Genomic DNA, 26,650 nt, shown 5'->3' with positions numbered 1-26,650 from the left:
GGAGCCAAGGCGCAGGCGCGACGTAGCCGGCTGGTAACTGAGGCACCTTCGCCGGTAGGGCGTGGTCGTCCAGAAGGGAGGGGTCCAGAGAGAAAGGGAAGACCCAGGCAAGGCGAGCGCCGTTCTTACGACAGAGAACCGGGTTAATTCCGGAGCACAGCGTACTGCGCGGCGCGGGCGCCGGCGTGGCGCAGACACCGCCCCGGGGTCGGAGGGTGTTGGGGGAGAACCTAGTTGCCGGAGACTTTTTCCGTAAGGTGAGCCGGCTCTGCGCTTTACCCCGCGTTTGCATCCAGGTCACAGAAACTAGAGTTGTGACCCCGTGGTGCGCTGGAGTTGCATGGGATACCCAAATCTTTGGGGGCAGGAACGGGCGCCTAGTGGTAGCCCGGTTGGGGTGGCCGCCTCCGCCTCTGGGCGTGGCAGGCACCTTCTAATTAGGTCACTCGTGGGCGGAGGAGGGTGTGTCTGCCCTGGGAGTGCCGCGCGGTGCACCTGACAACTCCCCCTCCCCGCACACACCTGTCCTCGGGCCTAAGGTGGACTGTGGGGCGCGATGCCTGCGGCCGAGGCTTTTCCCTGAGCCTCCGACCGCGCGCCTGGCTTCCACCAACCCCACGCAGCCTCGCCCGTTGTTGCCTCCCGACCCAAGTGTGCGCCTTCCTATCCCTCGGGTTCCTTGTGGGAACGAGGAAGAGACAACACCCCCCTCAACCCCTACCTTCTCTGGCCTACTTTATAGAGGGGCGGCGACCCGGCGGTGTTAGAAGCGGCTACAACACGCGCTTTAAAGAAAGCTCAGATACCTTAGGATAGGATCTCGGTCTGGCTATGAATCTCTTTGGGGTTTGTGAAATGTTTTCACATCCCCATATCCCTGCATTCACAGAAATGTTTGGCTCCTTAAAGCTGTTATGTCCTGCATCCCACGCTTGGGAGAGAGAAGGGTTATCCAGACAGGTAAGATACCCTGCGCTGGTGGAAGCTTGTATTCTCCCTATAGTCGAGGTACAGATAGAAGAGAGAGGATGATGTCCACAGGACCTGGCAAATGTAACTTTCCAAAGGACATTTAACCTTAAAACGCAAGGCAAGAGCTGACCCTGGTCACTGATCTTCTAGACTTCCTACCCCCAATAGCAGTTCACTCTGCTGAACCCAGCTGCTCACTCTGCATCTCTGACGGCATCATCCCAACCAAAAGGCTGAAGAAAGCTCTGGAGGCCTGGATCAGCCGAGGATGAGACTGAAAATTGTCCTTCATCCAAAACAACCTGCCTAGCGAGGCTGACTGGCTTGGCCTTCCTAGACTGAAAATGACAATTCTGCTTTCCCTTCTATCTCCCAGCAGCATGCCCAAAGGAAAGTGTCTCAGATCTACTCCCCCAAAGGCTTGTGACATAATTTACCAGACTTGGAAAAAAAATTATTTTAGCCCAAATTCTGAGCATGTTTTGCAGTTATCATCCCCAAATAATAGAGGAGTAAGAGTTAAGATCATGTAGAATGTATGAGGAAAAAATCATCACTCAGTGCTCATGATTATAAAGCCATGCCCAGTGTGCTGTTCACTGTTGCCCTGTACTGTGTGAGAACTGGTTCTGTCTCCTAGTGCAAGAAGCAGACAAGTACTCAGAAAAGAGAAGGGACTTCCATGGTAGTGATCAGGATTTGAAACTTTATACTCCCAAGTGCAGGGTCTCAGCCACACTCACACAACTGACCTCCAAGTATTGAAATATGGAACAGGGTCAATATGATTTCCCTTTGCCTGAGTTATCTTAACTAGTAAGGTAGGGGTGATATTAGTTTGGTTCATTAAAAAGTATTGAGCACCATAAGGGCTGCATTTATTCAGTGTTTCAGAGGTCCTTGAATGGGTGCAAATGTGTACTAGGACATCAAAATTTTGGGCATCTACAGCAGCATTTTACAAAGTGCCTCCATGGACCATAGTTCCAATGAGAAATTCCTTTCAAAAGGAAATTTAGAAAATGCCATATTGTCAGAAGTTGTGTGGTTAAAAAAAAAAAAAAGCAAACAAAATAAAAACTTAATGGGTATTACCCACCCTAAAAAACAGTATTGAGCACCTACTATGTGTTAAGCTTATAAATGAGTGGGTTTTTCCAAAGTAATGTGAGCTCCTGGTTGGTAGCCCTAATGTAGGTATTATTTTCTCTTGATGCAGATTACTTGGCTCACCACCACAAACTAGAGGGAAGATATAATTATATATACTTAAAACATCCTGCCAAATAATTAGATGCCATGACTTAACTTCTTAAGGAATGAATTCTAGGAAGCTCTTATTAGCATTCAAGCCATGAAGTAAAGCATATGTGATTACAAACAATACAGAACTAAATCAGAATGTCTTTTCCTTCAGAAAGATTCTAGAACATTTTCCTACTCTGTGGAACTCAAACTAGCTGTGGATCTAAAATGTCAGTTTGGTTAATCTGGTCTTGACTAATTGGACCTGACTGTTTAAATTGTAGAGCTGAGGAATACTTGGAACAAAAAGTTAAAAGCAAAAAAAAAAAAAAAAAAAAAAAGTCCTTTAATTTCTTGGCAAAAACCAGAGAATGAATAAAGCAAATATGCTTTGAGAAAGAATTTTTGCTCAGATGGCAAACTCAGTATACAGCAAGTCTAAGTGTTGCCTATGATGTTTAAACATAGCTATAAATGAACATCATCTGATGAGGGGGCCAGGGTAGAAGGAAGATGACCTTCAGCAAAGAACTTTATAATAAATACCTTAGCCAAAGTATAAAAATTGACATTAAACATAGAGAAGAAATGAGCTATATCTTTTTGTCAGCAATTCTCTTGGCCTTACCATTAGTTTTATTTTGTTGTTGTTCCTTCCAGTTCCCTGACTTTTAAGCTTTACTGAGACAGAAAACAGAGCCATGTAGGTAAGAAATGGCTCTAGAGTCAGATAGGGCTGATTTGAATTCTGGTTCTGCATGAAGTTTGGCAAGTTACCTAACTTCTCTGAGTTTCAGTTTTCTCATTAATAAAGTGGAGATAATCGTAATTGCCAAATAATAGGGTTCTTCTGAGAATTAAGTGAAATTATAAATATTAAACACACCACAGCATATAATAAACGTCCAGTATTAAAGTGTTCTATCCCTCCTCCTCCTCCTCCTCTTCTTCTCCTCCTCCTCATCCCTTTCCTTCCCCGCCTCCCCCTTCCCCCACCCCTTTCTCCCCTTCCTCCTCTTCCTCCCCCTTCTTCTTCTTCTCCTCTTCTTTTTGTGAGAGGGAAGGAGGGGACAGGGAGCAGAGGGAGAGGAAGAATCCCAAGCAGACTGCACAGAGCCTGACTTGGAGCTCCATCTCCTGACCCTGAGATGACCTGAGCCGAAATCAAGAGTCAGACGCTTAACCACCTGAGCCACCAAAGCGCCCCTAGGTATTCTTATTCTTATTACTTCTAAGTGGTCTCTGATCCTAAATATCCTTTAATGCTACTTGGAGCACCTCAGTGTCTGCCATGAAATAGTGGTCTTTGGAAACAGAACATAATTGTATCAAAAACATCGTATAGAGGGTGCCTGGGTGGCTCAATGGCTTAAGCCTCTGCCTTCAGCTCAGGTCATGATCTCAGAGTCCTGGGATAGAGTCCCACGTCAGGCTCTCTGCTCAGCAGGGAGCCTGCTTCCCCTCCCCACCCTCTGCCTGCCTCTCTGCCTACTTGTGATCTCTCTCTGTGTGTCAAATAAATAAAATCTTTTAAAAAAATCATATAGACACAAAGTCATCAGATGAAGTGAGGATGGGAGGGGCAGGTGGGAGGATTCAAGAAATGAGGGTAGAGGTGAAACAAAAAGAACACCCCCTTTCTTCCCTTGACATCATGCAAACATTCAGGAAGACCTGTTGTATAGAGAAAAAGGCAATGAGGAATAAATCCAAGAATTAATACAGTTGGTCAGTCTTACGTTCCTGTTGTGCCAGAATCTTTTCTCTGAAAAGGGTGCCATATCTGATAACACACACTTTGCACCAAGGCCTTCTATGCCCCAGAAGCTCCAAGATAAAGACTTACTTAGTGAACATTTTAATGGCTATGCCCATGAGAAACCTGCCATGCTCTGGCTTATTGGACCTGCCCAGCTACCAGAAGATTTTGGTATCTATCCCCATTTTTCTTTGTGATTTTCAGAAAAATTAAACTTACATTGCCCTTTCACCTGAAATTAGAATTTTATAGATGTGGCCAGAATGTTGTGGCCAGGAATTCTGCCACAAATATAATAAAACACTTTCACCCAGCAGAGATGCAAAAAGGGGTTTGAGTCCCAGCTCCAAGAATTCTAGGACACCATGCCCCAAATGTTACAGCTGTCTGTTCCAAAAGCACTTACCACATAGCAGGCTTAGGGAGGCACATGGGGGACAGGTGATGGGAAGAAGTGCAGAAAAAGTGGGGGAAACCCAAAGGTGCATAAAACACAGCTCACTGAGTTTATGCTCCAGCAGGGGAAGACAGATGTTACGACAGATAAACAAATCATTTATTAAACATGTACAGAAGAGGAACAGCCTTGTTGCTTGAGGTGGCTTGGGAAGTATTTCCATAGACGGCGATGCTCGAGCTACATCTTGAAGGAAAATCCAGAATTCTTCAGCTGAGAAGAGAAGAACTAGCTGTTTAAATCACTCCCACGTAAATCATATCTATTCTAGATGTTTTAAAAAAAAAAAAACATAGGAAACTATGCCTCCATTTGTTTATTCTACAATGTTAAGGTATCAGATTCTTCAACTCCTGTGTGTTCGTGTTGAGGCCGAGGAATTTTTCCCCCCGAGTCTATTTTCCACTGTCTTGTCCAAATGGGATACCAGATCCTGCTGCTTAGCTTGAGAAAGGCATTTTATCTCTGGTGTCTTGATCACATCAGAGCTTATATTTAAAGCATGAGTGATGAGAAGAGACTGCAGCTGAGTCCCTGGCTCTGTCCCATCCCTTGAGCACCCTCCTCTCCTCCTCTCCACTGAGGGCTCTAGAGGCCATCCTACAGTGACTGGTGGGGACCAGAGCTCATCAGAGCCATGAGTAAAATCTCTGTTCTACAATCCAGGCTGCATTTACTGGGATCTGCCACAGAGGCTCATCAGAAACCCTCAAGGAGTGGGCTACCTGGCTTCCATCCATGTGTGCCCCTCTACATATACACCCATGTTTGATGATTGGCTGGCTTGTGTGGGCTCAGGCTCAGACACCCCTTGGAGGCCTCAACCTGTGTAGGTTTCAGTTACATATCAAGCTGTTCAGTTCCCAGTGGAGATCATTCTGGTGCAGAGGCCAAGACACTATCATCAGACACACCCTTTGAAGAGCCTCCTAGAAATCTGACTAAGGGCACCACTTTTTATGGTTTCTGTGTCCTCATGCCAAGTTCTTAAACCCGCTCACCATCAGTATTTTCATCTATAGGATGGGGGTCATAATTGTACCATTCCCATAAGTTTATTTTAAGCTTTAAATAAATGAATCCATGTAATGCTGTTAGCACGTAACAAGTACTCCATCCACATTAGCTATTATTATTATTAACTATTTTTATAATAAAATTACTTCTGATTGTAAAAGAATCAATGATCACTGCAGAAAATTTTTGAACTACTGACAAGCTTAGGAAGAAACAATCACAGCATCCAGAAATAAGGGCTATAATCATTTTGATGTATAGTCTTCTCAGCTTTTCTTGGTATGCATATATATTCAATATATATAATATAATGAATGTAATATATAATAAATATAAGTTCTCACTTATATACTATTTCACACTGTTCTGTAATTTGTTTTATTCAACTGATCTATCATGACATTTTCCCAATATAGTTAAATACTCTTAGAAATGTTTTTTTTTTTAAGATTTTGTTTATTTCTTTGAGAGAGAGAGCACGAGATGGGGGAGGGTCAGAGGGAGAAGCAGAGTCTAGGCTGAGCAGGGAGTGTGATGTGGGGTTCAATGTGGGGCGCAATGCAGGACTTGATCCCTGGCCCCTAGGATCATGACCTGAGCCAAAGGCAGATGCTTAACCAACTGAGCCTCTCAGGCATTCTTAGAAAATATTTTTAAAAACTACTTTGTTTTCAAGTATATCAATGTAATACAATTTATGTAACTAATTCCTTATTTTGGTATTTCCTATTTTTATATTTATAAATACCACAATAAGTGTCCTGTTCATGAATGTTTCTCTGCATCTTTGTTTATTCCTTAAGATAAATGCTTAAAGTGGGATGACTGTGCCAAAGGCTCTATAACCTGTGTTTTTTAAGATTTTATTTATTTATTTGACAGAGATCACAAGTAGGCAGAGAGGCAGGCAGAGTGAGAGGGGGAAGCAGGCTCCCTGCTGAGCAGAGAGCCCGATGTGGGACTCGATCCCAGGACCCTGAGATCATGACCTGAGCCGAAGGCAGCGGCTTAACCCACTGAGCCACCCAGGTGCCCTCTATAACCTGTTTTTGATGGCAGATATATAGAATTGGATTAACCATAATCCTTTGTTCTGATGCTCTCAAAATTGGTATGGATGGCCTGATTTTGTTGTTAGGTAGTAAATTCATCAATTTTAATAATGCATTTGGTACCTGTCAATCCATAACCCAAAACAAAAGTTAGGGCCTCAGCAATAACCAATATTGAAGCATAAGGCTCTCCACCCCATCTTCTTGTGCTTGCTACCCAAGGGAACCCATTCCAAATTGTATGTTTGTTTCCTTTTCTTTTTATATGATTTTGCTGGATCTGTATATCTTCTTAAAGAGTAATTTTTTAGAACTGTCCTTGGCTTTATAAAAATGACATCAAGCTGTATGTAATCTTTGGGGACTTGCTTTTTCCACTTACTTTGCTAAAATTCATCCATATCATTGTAATCCGCTGTAGTCATTTTGCCTTGTATTAAATACCAAATGTGTAGACGAAACAAGGTATATCATCTAGTCTCCCAATAATAGGCAAGTACCTTGTTTTTAGGATTTAGCTCTTGCTCCCACTGCTGCTATGAACATTATACTGTAAATGTCCCCCATTGTATACGTACAAGAGTTTGTTGAGGGAACCAGTTTGCACCCCCACCAGCTATAAACGAGAGAGCCTCTGGATACACATTCTCTGTTGTTCAAGGGGCTGGCTCAGTCTACTTCCCTCCAGCAATATATATGAATGGCAATTTCTGCAAACTCTTTCCAGCCCTATGGATCATTAAAAACTTTTGACCAGGGGTGCCTGGGTGGCTCAGTGGGTTAAGCCGCTGCCTTCGGCTCAGGTCGTGATCTCAGAGTCCTGGGATCGAGTCCCGCATTGGGCTCTCTGCTCAGCAGAGAGCCTGCTTCCCTCTCTCTCTCTGCCTGCCTCTCCATCTACTTGTGATTTCTCTCTGTCAAATAAATAAATAAAATCTTTAAAAAAAAAAAAAAAACTTTTGACCATTTGACAAGGAAAAGATACCTCTCCCTTCTGTGTAACTTTGTTGTAAGGTTCTGACTCCTCTAAAAGCCAAGAGGGAAGGGATTTGGCTCAGAGCATTGTTTCCAGTCTGATAACTTCAGTGACATTTCTGGGACTGATTCCCCAGTAGCTCAGCTGCTTTCCCATGTCCTAAAAGAGGTGACATGGTTGGAAGGAGGGACTGAGGGGGGCCAGTATGGGAAACAAGCCCAACTCACCACAGTGGAGGCTTGTCTCCTAGTCCCAGCCCCTGCCAGTGTCAGATCACTCTTTCTCCTTGATGAAGCAGCCATTATCTCTTCCCTACCCCCCACCCGAGAAAAGCCGGTATAATACTACCCTTTGTTACTTGAATTGATAAATTCAAACCTCTTTCCTAGCTCTGCAGTAAAAGAACTTTCTATTTTGGGCTTAATGACATAGCCCAAACCAACCAGAGAGCAGCAAGCTGTAGCCTGAGTTAATAGTCTTTCTCCAATGGAGGGAACCTACAAGCAAACAGAAGGACCTTCTAAAGTCCATCATCTGCATATCAACAGGCAGCCTATTTGCTTTTTTTTCTGCTGACAGATCTATTTCAAAATTCAAAATTGAACAATCCCTAATCTTCAGGGTAAGTTGATGAGTAAATCCTGAACAATTTCTTATATCATTTTGCCAGGAATTCATAGATAGCCAATCGTGTACTAGGGCTGGGCTAGGTATTGTCAGAGTAGAGAATTCTGTCTTCAAGGGGAATTCTAGCCACCCCAAAATATACTGATTTGAGGAGTGCCTAAAACATTTACCTAAGAATATGCCTTCCCCCTTAGTCCTTTTCCCTGCCCAAAATCTCACATTGCTACAGTGTCCCGGGTGTCAAGAAACCTTCAGGAGTATACAGAAGTTGTGCTTATAGGAGGAGCAATCTGTTTAAACCATTGGCACTGCTTAGCACAGAACCACAGCCTAGAACAGGACAAATGACAAGCTCTCTCCATCTTTGTTTTGGCAAACTTTATCTTATGGGAAACTTCAAAGACATACAAAAGTAGACATAATAAACCTCCACGTACCTATCACCAGGCTTCAGCAATTACTTCGGCAATCTTATTTTATCTGTACCCCATCCTCCCTCATCTCCATTTTAAATCCAATTTAAAGCAAATCAGATATTTTCATCCTTAAATACCTCTGTATGTATCTGTAACAAATAAGGGCTCTTTTTTCAGTAACCATTTTATCACATCTTTAACAGTAATTCCTTAATACCGTCTAGTATCCAGTCAAAGGTCAAATTACCCTGGTTTTCTTAAATGTCTTTCTTTAATGGTTTATTCTAACTAGGAGTCAAATGCTGTCATTTGTATTTATTGATATAGCTCATCTGTATTTCTAATTTTTAAACTTATAATTCTTTAGTTTTTAATTTTTTAATTTTTATTTATAGCAGTTTCCTCTCTTTCTTTTTACTGCTCTTCTTTTTGGTGTTACTGAAGATAGTGGGTCTTTTAGTTACTATTGCTGTGTAACATAAAACAAACAGCAATTTTTTGTGCTTATGGATTCTAGGTGTCAGAAACTCCGTGCACAGTTGGGATAGCTTCTCTCTGCTATCCGGGGCCCCAGAACTACCTGGGGCCCCAGCTGGGGAGATTCGAAGTCTGGTGATGAATTCATAACTGGGAGCTAGAAGCATCTTGGGTTTGTTTACTCACATGTCTGGTGTCTGAGCCTGGAGCACTCAAAAACTTGGATTGCTGACCAGAGCACCTACACACAGCCTCACCATGTAGCATGGCTTCCTCCCAGTTTGGGAGTCTCAGGATAGTCACCTTAGGGCTCCAACTCCAAGCATTCCAGCTAGCAGCTGGATGCCAGATCATCACTTTTTATCACCTAACCTCAGAAATTACATTCTTGCTTTTGCTGTGTTCTGCTGGTGGCAAGCCAATCCAAAGCTCAGGCAGACTCCAAAAGAGTAGAACCAGACTCCACCTGTACCGAGGAAGGGGCAAAGCTGCAGAAGAGCCTGGAAGGATGGCAGCTATTGTTGCTCTACTTGGGCCCTTCCAACATCAACCAGAGAAACGTTGCAAATCATGGAACCCCTGTGGAAGAGAAAAAGTTGGGGGAGCTTATTTGTTTGCAGGGTCATGTCCTACAGCTGGGTAGATTATACCCTTAATAACCAAGGGGGTGACTGGGCTGAGAGCCAACTCCACTTGCTGTAACTGTGCCTGACTCTGGGGCTGTGTCACCGGGAAGAAGAGGCGCCTACTTTAATACACGTAAGACACTGCAGGGACAGGAGGTTTCCCTGGGTAGTAAAAGTTCATTCCATCCACCTTACACTTCTCAGATCTCAGATACCTATTGAACACACGCCACTTTAAAGAATATTGTGTCTATTTTTTGTTGTTGTTTAAGCAGCACCAAGTTGACTTAGAAATATCTCAAAAACGGTGCTGGATTTACTCATATATTTGTTAAATGATGCAAGTTTTTAGCCATCAGGCACTTTTTGATCGCATTGGTCTAGAATGTTCCAGATGTATCTTGCAAGAAGCTTAGACACTGTGTCCCAATCTGACCCATCTCCTGAAAGCCTTGAGTGAATGCAAAAAGTCAACACAGGATGCACAGGAAACCAGGCCAAACAGAACCCAGGGCTTTCTTCTCTTCTTTGCAGTCCCTATTCTTCATTAACATAGCTTTTATAGCTTGGTTAATAAAGCCCCAGGGAAGTAAGTACTTTCATTTCTGTTTATGGCTATTAGGAAAATAAAATAATGTAGATAAGGCCAGGTAATTTCCAAGGATTTTAAGGACCAGGAGAGCACCAGATCAACCTGAGTTTGATAAGGACAGGTGTGTTACAAGGAAGCTCACACAAGTCCAGATAGAAGTCTCTCCGATGATGAGATTATTAAAAAGCTATGATCTCCTTGATCTCATCATGCTGCTGGTCAACAGGGGGATTGAGGAAAGCCTCAAATGGCAAGGACAAAGGCACCTTTTTAAAAACTTATTAGGCCTCAGGAGTGGAGTGTTAAATTAATCGCACTTTTCAGGACACATTCTCTTGGTCAGTCCCTACAGGGCCTCTCTTACGTACGTATGCCTGTATTTTCTCCTATTCCCACTCCTCACTCCTGTCCTTCCTCCCAAACATTCTAATCCATTTACTTATATTTTTTGGCTTCTATGCATTCTATGAAGATGTGTATTATTGTCTGCTCTGCATGTATTTTAATTTACACGATAGCAGTGTGTTACAGATCTTCCTCCGTGTCTTAGTGTTTCCATTCCACACTTTGTTTTTAAGACCTCTCACATTGCTCTGTGCACATCCAGTCCATCCTTCCTGGCTGCTGCAGAGTACTCCAGTAACGGGCACCCCTAGGGCCTCTGACTTCCCACCACCCAACACAATGCTGCCATGAGCAGCCTCATAGGTGACCAATTGGAGACATGTATAGCAATCTCTTTAGACAACGTCTCACCCATAGGTGTTCTTAGTGCATTAGAAAAGACACCTCCTTCCTCTTGGAGAAAAGTGCCCCAGAGCAAAATGCAAGGCTTGGCAGGCTGGAGCTCAGGCTGGGTTTCAGCCCCATGTCACCCCCTCCGTTGGAGTCTTGTTCAGGGCACAACTATAGGTGGTGGCCCTAACAACAAGCATTCCCCGGTTCTTCCAGCAGGTTTCAACTGTTTGCAACATCACTCCTGGTTGGTACACGAAAGGGAAAGGTGCCAACGAGCACAGAAATCTCCTCATGGAATCTGTGTCTACTTCATTTGCTCATGCAGGGCTGCATTCCTTGGGCACTTGATACATGGGTTGACACAGTTTGTGGGAGCACCATGGCTAGTGTACGAGCTCCACAAGAATCAGGGAGTCAGACACGATCTGACAATACACAGAGGCTAGTGCAGATATACCTGCCTGAGGCCAAGGCAAAGGGCCCAAGTACTTCACTCCCTCATTTTGTCTTGGAGATGGCAGAGAAACATCTTCTCTCTTGATGTTGTTGTCACAGGACACAGGTGGTCAGGCTCATATTCACAAGGCAGCAGCTCTGACTGGCTTTGTCACAAATGGTGGATATCTGGCCCTGAGACATCCTGCCCTTGGCCCTTGGAGAACATTCTGTGGCCTACAGAACCGAGAATTGATGGTCCTTAGGTCCTTACTCAAGGTCACCTGGACAGGACAGGGACAACTCCTTTAAACAGGTCAGATTTCAAATCCATTAAAAATCCTTAGTGGCCATTGAGATATATCTAAACTCTCTTAAAATAACTGTGTGTGGAGGTCAGTGAAATACCTAAGTTATATAGAAAGCTGTTTTTTTCATGCTGATGTTTTCTCAGCTGTCAAGTGAGGATAAACAAAATGAGAACTTCTAGAAGAAGACAGAAGTCTTAATTTACAATTTTTCAGAAAAGAATCACTACATTTCTGGATTATTGTTGTCAGTTTAGAACTACACTTAAGTATTCAGAAGAAGCCTGGATAACAGTCAGTTGTGCAAGGTTGTGAGCCACACTGAATACCACAGACATTACTGTAATTGTGTGCAGTTGTGAATAAGCAAGCGGTAGGCTTTGAAACAATGCCCGAGAACAAAAGTACAAATCAGTTGCATGCATTAACATCAGGGACTGGAAAATATTGACCACTAAGTGGGCCTATGACAGGAAAAAAAACATAAGTTTCACATTCAGAAAGAGGAGCACAGGTTAACACTTGGAGATGCTGCCATGTGACTTGAAAGATCCAAAGATTCGCAAAATGGCCTGGCTGCTTCATGTAGGACAAAGTATCCACCATCACGGAGACCTGACTTATCCTTCTCAGAGTGTTCCAGCATTACTTCATCCAATTCCATCCCTCACACCAGAAATACATGGCCCATCAGGGTCCTGGAGCTTACCTGTTCCATTGTGTCTCTTGGTTAGATCCCCATCTCGATATCCTGGAGTCACTAACTCACATCATTGGCTTGATGTTTAAAGAGTCTGGGGAGCCCTCTACACCATATGAATCAAAAGTCAGCATTTCTCCCTGCTTTGTCAGCCCAGGCCCCTGCTTTTTTTCATTAGGAATGTTGGAGACCACAAGTAGATTTCAAATGTTCTCACACAAAAAAGAAAAATGGTCAATATGTGCTGTGATGTAGGTATTAGCTAAAGCTATGGTGGTAATCATTTTACAATACAGAAGTGTATCAAATAACACATTGTACACCTAAAACTTACACAATTTTCTATTTCAATTATATCTCAGTAATGCTGAAAAAGGAAGGAAGATAGAGAAAGGAAAAGAAAGAAGGAAAGAGGAGAGGGGAGGGAGGGAGGGGAGGGGAGGAAGGTAGAGAAGGAGGGAGGGAGGGAGGAAAGGAAGGAAGAAGGAAGTGAGGAAAGAAATGACAAGAGACCAGAATTGGCTCCTGTAACTCACTGCGAGATCTCAGATTGAACTTGGATTCTGAGGCTACCTTTTCCACTTTCTCTCCTATTTGATTCCTAGTCTAAGGTATATCCTATTTATTTATTTACTTGCTTGTTTATTGAATTTAAAAGTATCTTTCTTCTGGGTGAGGGAATGGGTGAAATAGGCCATCGAGATTAAGCAGTGCATTTGTCGTGATGATCACCAGGTAATATGAGGAATTGTTGAAGGCTGAAGGGTATATCGTACACCTAAAACTAATATAACACTATATGTCAACTAACTGGAATTTAAATAAAAACTTTTTAAAAAATAAAAATATATTTCTTCTGAGAAGCTCAACTCATAAAAATTTTTTAAGAAGGGTGCCTGGTTGGCTCAGTTGGTGGAGCAGGTGAATCTTGATCTTGGGGCAAAAGTTTGAGCTCCATGTTGGTCATAAAGATTACTTAATAAAAAATAACAAATAGCCTTTTAAAACAATTTTAAGGAATAGCTACTTAATAATGATCAGGAAATTATGTTGTCACCAGATGACTAATTAAGAAGAAATGAGCCCAAATTAAGGCAAAGGAGATTTGAGTTGGTTCCTGAAGTATGTGGTGAAAGAGAAAAATTCAGGCTGGATTAGACCATGGGCAGAAGGATGGGAAGTTCATCTCATTCCATAGCCCTTCAAGGAAGAGACAGAGCAGGAGACCTTATATAGTCTAGACTCAAGACATGCTTGCCTGCAAGCAGGGAAAGGCCACGGCTCTTTATACATCTGGTAACACTTCAGAAGAAGTGTTGCTCTAGTTGCTAGTTGCTCTAGCCAGCTGAAATTTTTTATTCCTAACCACTGAACAAGAACCTATTCCTAGAAGAAAAAGAAGTCCTGGGAGCCTGTCTAGGATTCCAAGAGCTCAGATAACCTTCTATGTCTGCCCTCCTTAGTCCCTAGAGAATGGATATGTTCGCTATTGATTTTCCTAACCACTTTTTAGAGGCCAAGGGAAGGGGAATCATAACTGTTATTGTCCATTTAGTGGCCACAAGTTTCAAAGACTCAAATAAATGTTACCTGTTTTATCAAAGCTACATTTGGCAATTATCCATGTAGAAGCAGTATACAAGGTTTCTCCTAAAGAAAACTTCCTGGAGGATTTGAACAAGGCCAGACAGAGAAGACACGACATCACTGCAGTTCCCAGTGAGCTCCTCAGAGCATACAAGTGCGTGGGTCCATTCCAGTGACTGGCAGTTTCCTGTCCTTTCTCAGTGGGGGTCCAGCATGTGCCTAAGAAACTTTCCCTCTGCTGCCTCAACCAACAGCTAGAGAATCAAGAATTCTAAGTCGGCATCCCAGACTGCTTAAGCAATGACAAATCTGCTTCACTTCCTCCTTTGTTTCCTAACCGAGAGTGTAGTCCAGTTTCAGTGTGGAGGCCAGAAAGGGCTGATGACGTCACCACTTCCCCAAAGTGGTTCATTCCATCATCTCAGCAGGTAAGCCACCTTCCCTACACTTCTTTTGAAAGCCAAAGCTAGAGATTACAGTCCTTAAACAGGGCTCTCAACACATCTCTTGATTCCTGGCAGACTACAATTTTCAAAACAAACCTCCAGAATGTGGGGAGTTGGCCAATAGAACGGAGACTTGGGGACTACTATGGGCCCAGCTGCATAAGTGTTTGGCTTGGAGCAAATCTGTGCACATTCAGGGCCTTTGGATAACCTTTAAAGCGATGCTTGGATGGGTGCCTTTGGCTTAGGTCACAATCCTGGGTCCTGGGATCCAGTCCCGCTTTGGGCTCCTTGCTGGGTGGGGAGCCTGCTTCTCCCTCTGCCTGCCTCTGTCATTATCACTCTCTCTCCCTCTCTCTCTGACAAATAAATAAATGAAATCTTAAAAAAAATAAAGCGATGCTTTGACCTTTTCCAGCAATAAGATTTTTTACAACTCTAGATTAGAAGAGGAAAAGGGGCTACAGTTACTGCAGAAGACTTCTGGTAGTAATTTCACCTACCTAGAAGAATTAGAGTTCTGTAGAGCCATGCCAAGAACAGGTATGTGGTATCCACCACTTGGGGAGGAATTTTGGAATAACCACTAGCTCGCTGGAGAACATGCCTGCCATTCTCATCTGTTTCCTTCCTTTTTCCCTCCTTTCTCTTCTCTACCTACCCAGAGGCCAGATTATTTCTGATTTACAAGAAGAAAAAGTATAATGTATTCCCCCTAGTTTTAGGGAAAATCACTCTGGGGATGGAATTGAATTCAGATGTTCTTGACACATAAGCTGATATTTAGATAATCACCACCCTTTTTGCAAGTCTTTTTTTTTTTAAGATTTTTAAAAAATTTATTTGAAAGATATAGAAAGCACACAAGCAGGAGGAGTGGCAGGCAGAGAGAGGGAGAAGGAGAAGCAGACTTCCCAGTGAGTAGGGAGTCTGATGTGGGGCTTGATCCCAGGACCCTGGGGTTGTGACCTGAGCTGAAGGCAGGTGCTTAACAACTGAGCCACCCAGGCGTCCCTTTGCAAGCCTTTTGAAAAATACTGGCTTACACTGTTTGATCTACTATCTTTAACACTTTATCACCCTTGAGAAATCATAGTACCATGTGGATGAAGAGCTGATTATGTGGAAAGTCCTGCCGTGAAGAGATTACTAATCAAATTGAAGATACAAGCCAGAGGAGAAAAAGCACAGGCAAATGCATAGGAAAATAATCACAGCTCTAAAAAGTTACTTGGAGATGGGGAACAGACTGACTAGTATGCTATGTACTGAGAAGAGAAATGACGGCATGCATGTTTTTCTAGAAACAATTCATTATTTCTTTTTCATTGCAGTACTCAGCCCAAAATCTAAAGAGTGGTCATCTAAAAATAATGTATAATTTCAAACATATACATGAGTAGACCTTTTGTAAAGCTAATAATTATTCACTAATTCATGTAGTATTATAATGGTCCCCCATGCACTCATTATCCAGCTTCAACAATCACCAACTCCTACCCATTGTACCCATCCATTATTTTATCTGCACTCCCACCAACTTCCTCCATCCAGTGTTGTCTGAGGCAAATCCTAGGCATCATATCATTTCATGTATAAATATTCAATATGTATATCTAAAAGATAAAAATTTATTTTAAATTGAATCACTCTTACACTTGAAATTAATAATTTTGTAATAATCAGGTGATCATGTTTAGGTCAGCATATAAAAAGTGTTGACCTGTGTGGAGAGGTGTGAAATACTGCCATTGCCACAGACTGCATGATGAAACGGGACATATTCCTAGCTTTGCCAATAAAACATCAGAAATTGGGTGATGAAATCTCATAATCAATCTAATATTTATTGTTTGTCTATTCTGCATTTCAGAGTGGGGAATCGGGGGATGGAATCCCCCCAAAAGGAAAATTAGAGAGCCTGCCTCCTAATGAGCAGTTCTCTTAGGGCAAGAGGAGACTCCATGTAATTAGTCAATGTCATGGTGTCACATGTTGCCTTAGAGCTATACACACAACTCAGGAATGTGAGCCAGTTCTGTGGGCGAGGGAATTACTTGTAGATCCAGAGCCAGACCAGAAGCAACAGTCTATGAGAGTTTTTCCAATGCCTAATTCTACTGGTTTCTGTTTCTTTGGAAATATTTTAGGAATTTATTGGACATGTGATAACATTTAGTTTCATTCACAAGGGTTAGAAGAGAAAGTAAAATCATGTAACAAAGGGGGCGGTGCAAACGATATATACATATTCCCTGTATTGCAAACGATATATACATATTCCCTGTATTCCTTTGTACTGATCAACAAATGCTCTTTTAAGAATGTTACATGAACACAAAGGTTAATTTATGCAGTTCCCAAAGATTTATGTGCAAAATATTCTCTAAATCAAATCCTATTTTTTAAGTTTTCAAATAGAAAAGCTAATTCATGTTCTCTAATTCATGTTGTTTGTTAGACTAGATTTTTTCTTGAAGATTTTATTTACTTGAGAGAGAGAGGGAGAGAGGGCATGAGTGGGGAGAAGAGGCAAAGGGAGAGGAAAGAGCAGGCTTCCCAGCTGACCAGGGAGACCTACACAGGGCTCGATCCCAGGACCCTGGGATCATGACCTGAGCCAAAAGCAGACGCTTAACCGGCTGAGCTACTCAGGCACCCTGATACTGAATGTTTTTTCTTTTTCCTTTCCTTTTCTTTTTTTAAAAAATGTTTTATTTTCTTAACATGAAACAATTCCAGTGAAGCTTGCAGGAGGAAATCACATATTCTTGGGGCTGCACATGCCTTCGCTCCTGCACCACCGCCGCCAATAGCCACGTAACTGGTTTGTATGCCTCTCCTCTTCCTCCTCCCGGAGTTGTCTTCCTAAAGCACTTAGCTAGTTCTGCCACTTCACTTACAGGCATTGAATGCTTCCATCACCTTTCAAAAATCCCTAATTCTCTAGGATAGCATTGCGAGTTCTGAGGTTTGTCCCTGACTTACTAGAAACTTGTTCCTCACTGCTCTCTACTCTCCACATGTCTTATTCTCTAGCCACATCAACTAGTAAATGTTTTTGGAACATAGGCCATGAAACACTGAATTCACTTCTTAAAGGACAGTATAGACCAGTGTTCGAGAGCATAGCCTTCATGTCAGACTGGTTCGGATCTCGGCTCTGTCACCTACCAGCTGTGTGACTGATAAAACTCAGCTAATCTGCATAAGCCACAAGTTTCTTCAAGCCTGAAATGAGAATGATGAAAGTACCTTTCCCATAAAGTTGCTGGCAAGATTTGGTTGGATTAAGCAGGCAAAATGCTTAACACAGCGCCTGGCACTTAATAAACATCCAATAGATAACAGCTGGTATTTCAATCTATTGAGGTCCATCTAACATCAAGAAACACCACTCCTTGAAGCCTTTAGAGTTCCCCTAGCTGAAGGTCACCTCTCCGCCAGATCATTCATACCTTTCTCAGCACTACTTTCTGCCTTGTATTATTATTATTCTGATACACATCTTTCTTGTTCTATTTTGTTGAATTCCTGCCATGTACTAAGTGCCATGGGGAATAAAAGATGAAGAACACTTTGCCATACAAGTAGTGCTCAGAATCTAGTTAACAAACAGACATAGGCAACTCAAATACAACTCACCAATGTTTGTTCAATAAAGTTGTGGTTCATTAGCATTATTAAGATATTGTTTCCCAAAGGTCTTCTTTTACAGAAGAATCTCAAAAGACTGAGCTAGATTTTAATAAAGAGACCATTTCCCCTATTAGTAAACAGAATTTATGGGGCACCTGGGTAGCTCAGTTGGTTGGGCACCTGCCTTCGGCTCAGGTCATAATACTGGGGTCCTGGGATCAAGCCCCGCATTGGGCTCCCCGCTCAGTGGGGAGCCTGCTTCTCCCTCTCCCTCTGCCACTTCCCCTGCTTGTGCTCCCTCTCTCAAATAAATAAAGTATTTTTTAAAAAATAGACAGAATTCACTTTTGGAGAGCAAATGCAGTAAAAAAAAAAAATTGAGGGGCACCTGGGTGGCTCAGTGGGTTAAAGCCTCTGCCTTCAGCTCAGGTCATGATCTCAGGGTCCTGGGATCGAGCCCCACATCAGGCTCTCTGCTCTGCAGGGAGCCTTCTTCCTCCTCTCTCTCTGCCTGCCTCTCTGCCTACTTGTGATCTCTCTCTGTCAAATAAATAAATAAAATCTTAAAAAAAATTTTTTTTTAAATTGAACATAGCTGAGTTTAGGGAACTATTAAGGGAAAACTATTATAAGTGTTGTTTTGAGATTGAGATGATAAAATCATTTATTCTTCTCGTAAAATCAGACTATGACTTCCTCCGCTCCCAAAGCTTTTGCCAAAATAAACACTCAAAGTGTTAGAGCTAAAACATGGCACAGAGCTAGAAGTACTTCTATCCTCCTTTTCCTGCTGATGCAATTGTGATGTCCATTCTTGGTGTATTTCTAATTCAAGGGCAGATGAGATGGTGAAGGCTGCACAAATATCTTGGATTGTCTAATGCTGCCTATAGATAGTCAAGACCATGAGGTCAGTGACTACAACTGGGTTTCAGCTGCAGAACACCAGCAGTCCTAATTGCTGAACAAGTCCTCTGCCTTGTACTAAATAATGTTTTAAGTCAGTGCCAAGTTCGCAATGTCAACAAGCCTTCAAGTGAGACTGCTCAGGTTCCTGCCTCACCCAAATACCAGGAGATGACACCTGCAACTCCTATTACAACAGAAAACAATGCAGCTGAACAGCATAGTTTGACCATATGACTGGGCATATGTCATCAAGATGGCTCCATGAAATAATTAATTGCTCTGGGCTGCTAAAGAAAGAGGAGTGGCTTATTCTTCTGGACAGAGCTCGCCACTCCCTTTCTCCTGCTGCAGGCTGGCTGAGCAGTACAACCTTGTGGCAGAGCTAAGCTGGTCTCCTCAGTCTATCTCCATAATTCTAGTTCTGTGGGTAGCTGTGAGAGAGGAAGCTCTACTCCACTATGGGCAGTTTTTTGTTTCCAAAAACAGATTCAAATGTAAAATATATGGTCAAGCAATGGATTAAATGTTTTAAGGACAGTTCATTCCGAGAAAGCTAAAAACATCAAAAAACCCCTAATTAAATCTTGTGTTTTAATTATAGTATTAAACAATTTGTTTCCAGAATTTGTAGCTCTTCTTCCTTTCTTTTCTTTTCTTCACAACTGATATGTCATCTGGCATCTTGAGTATTACATTCAGGAAAGTGATGCTTTTAATCACAAGCATCAGTAGCCTTATGTTTCCATGCCCAGTAATTTCTATTTTACCCCTAAAATATTCAAATTGCCACATGGTCACCACTGTGCCAACAATGAGACCACAACTTTCAAGACTGTGTGATGGGCCTGGCAGAGGATGCCAGTCTGTATTAGTTCACCTGGTCCCTGAGAGTCTGAATGTTGGACAGATAGACTAAGGAAAAGCTGAAAGTACAGTGACTACAAAAGTAAAACATGTGAGAGGTGAGGGCTGCTGGTTGTATTAAAACCACCTTTGTATAGCACCTTACGGGTTTGCAACCTACTGGCATGCACATTACCTCATCCGGTCATCACCTCACTCTTTCGTCTCATCCCACACCCTTCTTCAGTTTCAGGAAAGAACCAGAATGGTAAGATGACAAAATCAACATTTGCTTAGCAGGAATTATTAGTAAACAAAGAAGTCTTATATTTCTGTCTTACCTGATGGTAAATACTGAGTACCTGCACAACCATCTAATGGGGTGTTACAAATAAAGAAATGTCACAAGCATTCTTTACACTAGGCCTACACATTGACCAAAAAACAACATTATCACAGAGTTAAATGATTACCAGTGATGAGCAAACCAGGTCTATCTGTGGAAATGGCTGCCAGGTTCCACAAGCCACCTGAAGAAGTCTAGATTCTCAGCCCATCAATGGAGTGAGCAGCTGCCTTCTGCTCAGTGAGATCTTCAGCCCAACACATGTTCAACAGAACTTAACTGAATTCCTTGTGCAGAGCAGCCCATCAGCAATTAAAAAAAATTAAAACAGAGATCTGATTCAAACAGAATGTAGAAATACGAAATATGGAAATTTGAAGACTGAACAGTTGATGATATTAACCAAGTGTTAATAACTGTTATAAAGACCTATAATTATGTCCTTGTAAGAAGAGGTCTTAGAGTTGGTACATATTGAAATGTTTAGGGGAGAATTACATGATGTTTTGGATTTGCTCCAAAATCATGTAAGAAAGGAGGAAATGAGCGGGGAAATAGATGAAACCAAACTCACCACATGTTGATAACTATTAAATCTTGGTGATTTAATAGTGGGATAACATTATAAGACTTGGCCTACTTTTTTTTTTTTTTAAGATTTCATTTGTTTATTTGACAGACAGAGATCACAAGTAGGCAGAGAAGTAGGCACAGAGAGAGGAAGGGAAGCAGGATCACAGGACTCTGGAATCATGACCTGAGCAGAAGGCAGAGGCTTTTTTATTTTTTTTAATTTTTTAATTTTTTTCAGTGTAACAGTATTCATTGTTTTTGCACCACACCCAGTGCTCCATGCAATCCGTGCCCTCTCTGATACCCACCACCTGGTTCCCCCAACCTCCCACCCCCCACCCCTTCAAAACCCTCAGATTGCTTTAACCCACTGAGCCACCCAGGCACCCCAAGACTCTGCCTACTCTTGCATACATTTCAAACTTCCCATAACAAAAAGTTTTGTTTTGTTTTTTAAATTTTGGAGCACTGTAAACATAAATTAAGACTGGATGTAAGGAATCCTGCCAGAGATGCCTGGTTGGCTCATTCAGTAGAGTGTGTGACTCCTGATCTCAGGATCATGAGTTTGAGACCACACCGGGTACAGAGATTACTTGAATAAATAAACTTAAAAAAAAAAAAAAAAGGAATCTTGCCATATTAACATGGATCAACATTAAAAAGGTAAAGTATTGCAGAAGGATATATCCTGAATGATGCCTTTTATATAAAATGCCAAGCATGTCAAGCAATACAATAAAACAATACAAAACAAACTCTTAAGGGCACATGCATAAAATTAGGAAGACAAGTAGGGGAATGACAGATACAAAATTTCAGAACCATGGTTATTGGGGTGCAGGAAGGGAATGTAATTGGGGAGGGTTATACAGGGGGATTCAACTATTTTTGTGAAGTTTTACATAAGGTCATGAACACATATGTGATTATTATATTTTTCTCTATTCACTTTTGTCCTTGTGAAATATTCCAGAATAAAAGGACACAAAAAATTAAAATTGGGCACCTGGGTGGCTCAGTGGGTTAAAGCCTCTGCTTTCAGCTCAGGTCATGGTCCCAGGGTCCTGGAATCGAGCCCCACATCAGGCTCTCTGCTTAGCAGGGAGCCTGCTTCCCTCTCTCTCTGCCTGCCTCTCTCCCTACTTGTGATCTCTGTCAAATAAATAAACAAAATATTTTTAAAAAACAAAAATTAAAAATGAAATGGAAAATGGAAAATCACCTGGGGATGTTCTAGAAGGGTCCTGCACTTCTTGTATTGATTTCTAAGAACAATACCCATTGCCACCCCAACACTTAGCTTGTAAGAATTGCTTCTTTTTCTGTTAAAATATTTTTTAGTATCAAAAAATCATACTAACAAAAATATAGTTAGCATACTCACATAATAAAAATAAAACAAACTCCCATGAACCATGATTCAAGAGATCTGACAGCACTAGTACCACTCTAGTTTCTTGGTGCTCTCTCTGTTCACATTCCCAGCAGACAACTGCTATCCTGAATTTTGAGTTTATTATTCCTAGCTTTTCTTTATAATCTAATCATACGTTGCTTATTTAAGATACAGTTTTGCATGTTTTTAACTTGTACATGTGGAATCACACCTTGACTTGCTTTTTTTTTTTTTAAGATTTTACTTATTTATTTGAGACAGAGATATAAGCAGGGAGTCTGGGGGAGGGGCAGTGCAGATGGAGAGAGAAGCAGACTCTCCACTGAGCAGGGAGCCTAATGTGGGGCTTGATCCCAGGTCCCTCTGATCATGACCTGAGCCAAAAGCAAAGCTTAACCGACTGAGCCACCTAGGTGCCCCTTGATTTGCTTTTTTGTTGAGAGATATCATGAGATTCATTGATGTTGATGCATGTGTTGTAGTTCATTCCTTTTCACTGTGTATGTATTAAATTACTCTTTATTTATCCAGTTCTATTGCTGATGGACTTTTGGATTGTTTCCAGTTTTTAATAAACAACACTCCTGGGCACATCCTTATAATCATCTCCTGAAGTCCATGTGCAAGACTTTCTCTGCAGTAGACACCAAGGAGAAGAATAGTTCAGCGTAGAGTAAATCCATCTACAACTTTATTAATGTCAGATTTTTCACAGTGGTTGCCCCAGTGTACCCTCCTACCAGAACTCTGTGAGAGATCCTAGCACTCTATATCCTCACCAGCACTTGGTATTGACAACTAGTTTTGCCTACTGAGTGAGAGTGAGAACTGGAATCTGACGTTTTAATTTTCATTTCCCTGCTATGTTTAGTTCATTAATTTTCAGATATTTTCTTCTGATAGAGATATTCAAAGTGACACATTTCCTTAATATCACAAATCTTCTTTAACTTTTATATAATACAAAACACAAAAATGCACAAATCATAAGAGTTCAGCAAATTATCACAAAGTGAGCAGAACACATGTGACTCCCATGCAGGTCAAGAAATAGAACGCTACTAGTACCCCTGAATCCTCACGTGCCTCTCCCAATTCCGGTCTCCTGCTTTCTGGGAGGTAACCACCATCATGATCTTTGTCACTACAGATCAATTTTACCTGTTTTTGAATTTTATGAAAACAGAATAATGTAGTATGCATACTTTTTATATTTATCTTCATTTGCTTGATATTATATTTATGAGATCTAAGTTGTTCCTTGTGGCTTTGTTCATTTTATTGTTTTATATAATATTTTATCATATGAATATACTAGAATTCATTTATCCATTGTTCATTGTTGACAAACATTTGTATGGTTTCCAGTTTGGGGCTAATGCAAATAATGTGGATGTGAACACTGTTTACTTTTGAAATAATTTCAAACTTGTAAACAAAGTCACAAAAATAGTACAAAGAATATTTTTTCCTGAACCATTTGAGATTAAATTGCTGATATGATGCCCCAAATAGCTTAGAATTTATATGTGATTCCTGTGAACAGTGGTGTTATCTTACTTAACCCCAATATAATAACCAAAAGTAGGAAATTAACATTAATATCTTACTATCAACGAATCCACACATCCCATTCAGGTTCTTCCAAGTGTCCCAATCTGTGTTTCATGCAAAACACTCCAGTCAGGGATCACGTGTTTTATTTGGCTTTCAGATCTTTCTCCTTCAGCATGGAGTATTTCTTCAGTCTTTTCTTGACTTTCAAGGCCTTGGCACTTTTGAATATTACAGATCAGTTATTGTTTTGTATAATGCTCCAAATTTTATTTTTTCTGAATTTTCTCATGTTTAGATTCAGGTCATGTATTTTTGGTAGGGATATCAGGGAAATAATGTTATTTTCACTGCATCCTATCAGGTTGTAAATTAGGTCAATTTGTCCCACAACTGAGAATGTTCACTTTGACCAATTTATTAAGGTGTTTTCTAGCAAGTTTCTCCTCTATAAAATTACTCTTTTCCTTTTATTATTAGTAAGTAAGTACCTTGTGGGAGACACACTGACACTCTGCAAATATCCTATTTAGTTTTAGCATCCATGAATGACTCTAATCTGTAATAATTATTTGTGAGATGGCAAATGATTATTTTTTTCCATCATTTCTTTCACATTTATTAAATGGAATTCTGCTATAAGAAAGAGCTGTGTTTTCTCCCCCTACTTACTTATTTTTTCAATTATTTATTGAAAAAGTTCCATGAAAAGTTCCTTCTAGTTGGTGACCTTTCAAAATGTTTTTAAAAGACTTCCTTACGTTCTGGCACAACAGGATGTTCCAGGCTCATCATTTACTTCCCCTTCCCTATCCCTGGAATCAGCCATTTATCCAAAGAGCTCAGTCATCTTTTACTACAGAATAATATTTGGAAGTCAAGATCTAGGCATTAAGTGCAGTCATTGCTAGAGCTGTGTCAGCAGAAAAAAATAGGAAAAATATAAAAGTATGTATATAAGCACATATAAACATCTCTATCTTATAAAAAACCATGAATTCACTCCACAATATACTTGTTTACTCAACCCTAGAATATACATAATATACATAAATGTTTCAGAATTGCTAACATATGCTCCTGTGAAACATGAATTTACTAAACAGATGTAGTGTATTGTTCTTTTTTTTTTAGCTTTACAGTACATAGACAAAATAATTTTCTAAAGTTATTTAGGTTAGTTCTTTTCTTCTTTATCCTCTCCAGTGTAGTTATGTTATTCATTTGTTACTATTTGTATCCAATTTTGTGTCCCCCACCCCACCACCGCCACCACACCCTGATTTGAAATCAATTAAATGGGGGAAAGGAAAAGTTTTTTGTTTTTTTTTTTAAAGAATTTATTGATTTGACAGAGAGTGAGAGGAGAGAGAGCACAAGCAGGGGGAGCAGCAGAGGGAGAGGGGGAAGCAGGCTCCCTGCTCAGCAGGGACTGGAGACCATAACCTGAGCCAAAGGCAGAGGCTTAACCCACTGAACCACCCCCGTGCCCCAAAAGGAAAGTATTTTTAGTGATGGTGATAGAATATTAGGATATCTGTTCGAGGAAATAATGAGCCTCAACCTCTATTAAACTCCCTATGCAAAAACTAATTTGAGATTAGATCTAAATCAATCAAACATTACTACTATAAAACTTCTGGAAAAATACATAGAAGAATATATTTGCAACTTTGGGGCATGCAAAAACTTCTTAGCTCATAGAAAACACTAGCCATAACAGAAAACATTGATAGTTGGACTTCATCAAAATTAAATATATCTACTCATCAAAAGATACCATTAGAAAAATTAATAGGGGGCACCTGGGTGGCTTAGTTGTTTAGTGTCTGCCTTTGGCTCAGGTCAAGATCTCAGGGTCCTGGGATTGAGCCCTGCATCCAGCTCCCTGCTCAGCGGGAAGCCTGCTTCTCTCTCTCCCACTCCCCTGCTTGTGTTCCCTCTTTTGCCGTGTCTCTCTCTGTCAAATAAATAAATAAAATCTTTAAAAAAAAAAAAAAGAAAGAAAGAAAAGAAAAATGAATAGGGAGGCCATGTGGCTGGCTCAGTTGGTTAAGGGACTGCCTTTGGCATGGGTCCTGATCCCAGAGTCTTGCTCTTCCCAATCACCCTCCTTCTGCTCATGTGCTCTCTCATGTGCTCTTGCTATCTCTCTCTCTCTCTCTCTCTCTCTCAAATAAATAAATAAATAAATAATTTTTTAAAAGAAAAATGAGTAGGCAAGCTATAGACATGTAACTGGAAAAAATGTTCTCTATTTATCTATCAACAAATATCTACCTGTATTCAGAATAGGTTTTAAGCCCCAAAAGTCAACAATAAAAAAACACAAACAACCCGTTAAAAATGAATAGAAGTCTTGAATGGGCAACCAAAAAAGCACACTCATCAGAGAAATGCAAATTAAAATCCCCGTGAAATACAACCCCATACCCCCTAAAATGATTAAAATAAAAGAGATGACAAACTCAACACTGGCGAGAATATGTAACAACTTAAATCCTCAATCACTGCTTTGGAAAACTCAGTTTTTTGAGAAAGTTTAACATACATCTACTCTATGACCTAGCATACACAAAAACTCAAAATGGATTAAAGACCTAAAAGTGAGTCCTGAAACCATAAAAATCCTAGAAAAGAATGCAGGCAATAATTTTTTTGATATCAGCCATAGCAACATTTTTCTAGTTAGGTCTATTGAGGCAAGGCAAACAAAAACCAAAATAAACTATTGGACTACATCAAAATAAAAAGCTTTTCCACAGTAAAGGAAACCATTGACAAAGTAAAACGGCAGCCTTTCAAAAGGAAGAAGATATTTGCAAATGACGTATCTGATAAGGGGTTAATATCTGAAATGTTACAGAACTCAACATCAAAACAACAAACCCAATTAAAAAATGGTCAGAGGACCTGAAAAGACATTTTTCTAAAGAAGACATACAGATAGCCAACAG

The 26,650-nt window shown here is 40.9% G+C and overlaps 1 protein-coding gene and 1 long non-coding RNA gene across 12 annotated transcripts in view; one reads left to right on the top strand and one right to left on the bottom strand.

Moving 5' to 3' along the window:
* Window positions 1–58: 58 nt before the first annotated feature.
* LOC309862176 lies at window positions 59–5,809 on the top strand. Of its 2 annotated transcripts, none has more exons than XR_014310329.1 (3): window positions 59–257; window positions 890–960; window positions 4,498–5,809. It is a non-coding gene; the product is annotated as an uncharacterized lncRNA (long non-coding RNA). The 2 variants fall into 2 exon arrangements; XR_014310330.1 differs by having other exon boundaries at window positions 4,495–5,809.
* Window positions 4,511–26,650, bottom strand: part of CDKL3 (cyclin dependent kinase like 3) — a gene marked incomplete at both ends in the record, with an annotated part of 111,221 nt that continues 89,081 nt past the window's right edge. For 5 of the 10 annotated variants that reach the window (XM_082725705.1, XM_082725706.1, XM_082725707.1 and 2 more), the window contains 2 exons: window positions 4,511–4,646; window positions 23,750–23,914. In XM_082725705.1, the coding sequence (XP_082581831.1) occupies window positions 23,774–23,914 (141 nt within the window). The remainder of the gene's footprint in view (window positions 4,647–23,749; window positions 23,915–26,650) is intronic. The other 5 variants (XR_014310318.1, XM_082725702.1, XM_082725700.1 and 2 more) reach the window with 1 other exon arrangement.

Source organism: Mustela nivalis (assembly GCF_964662115.1).
Source record: "Mustela nivalis genome assembly, chromosome: 3".
NCBI classification, from domain to species: domain Eukaryota; kingdom Metazoa; phylum Chordata; class Mammalia; order Carnivora; family Mustelidae; genus Mustela; species Mustela nivalis.
This window is presented reverse-complemented; position numbering and strand designations above follow the sequence as displayed.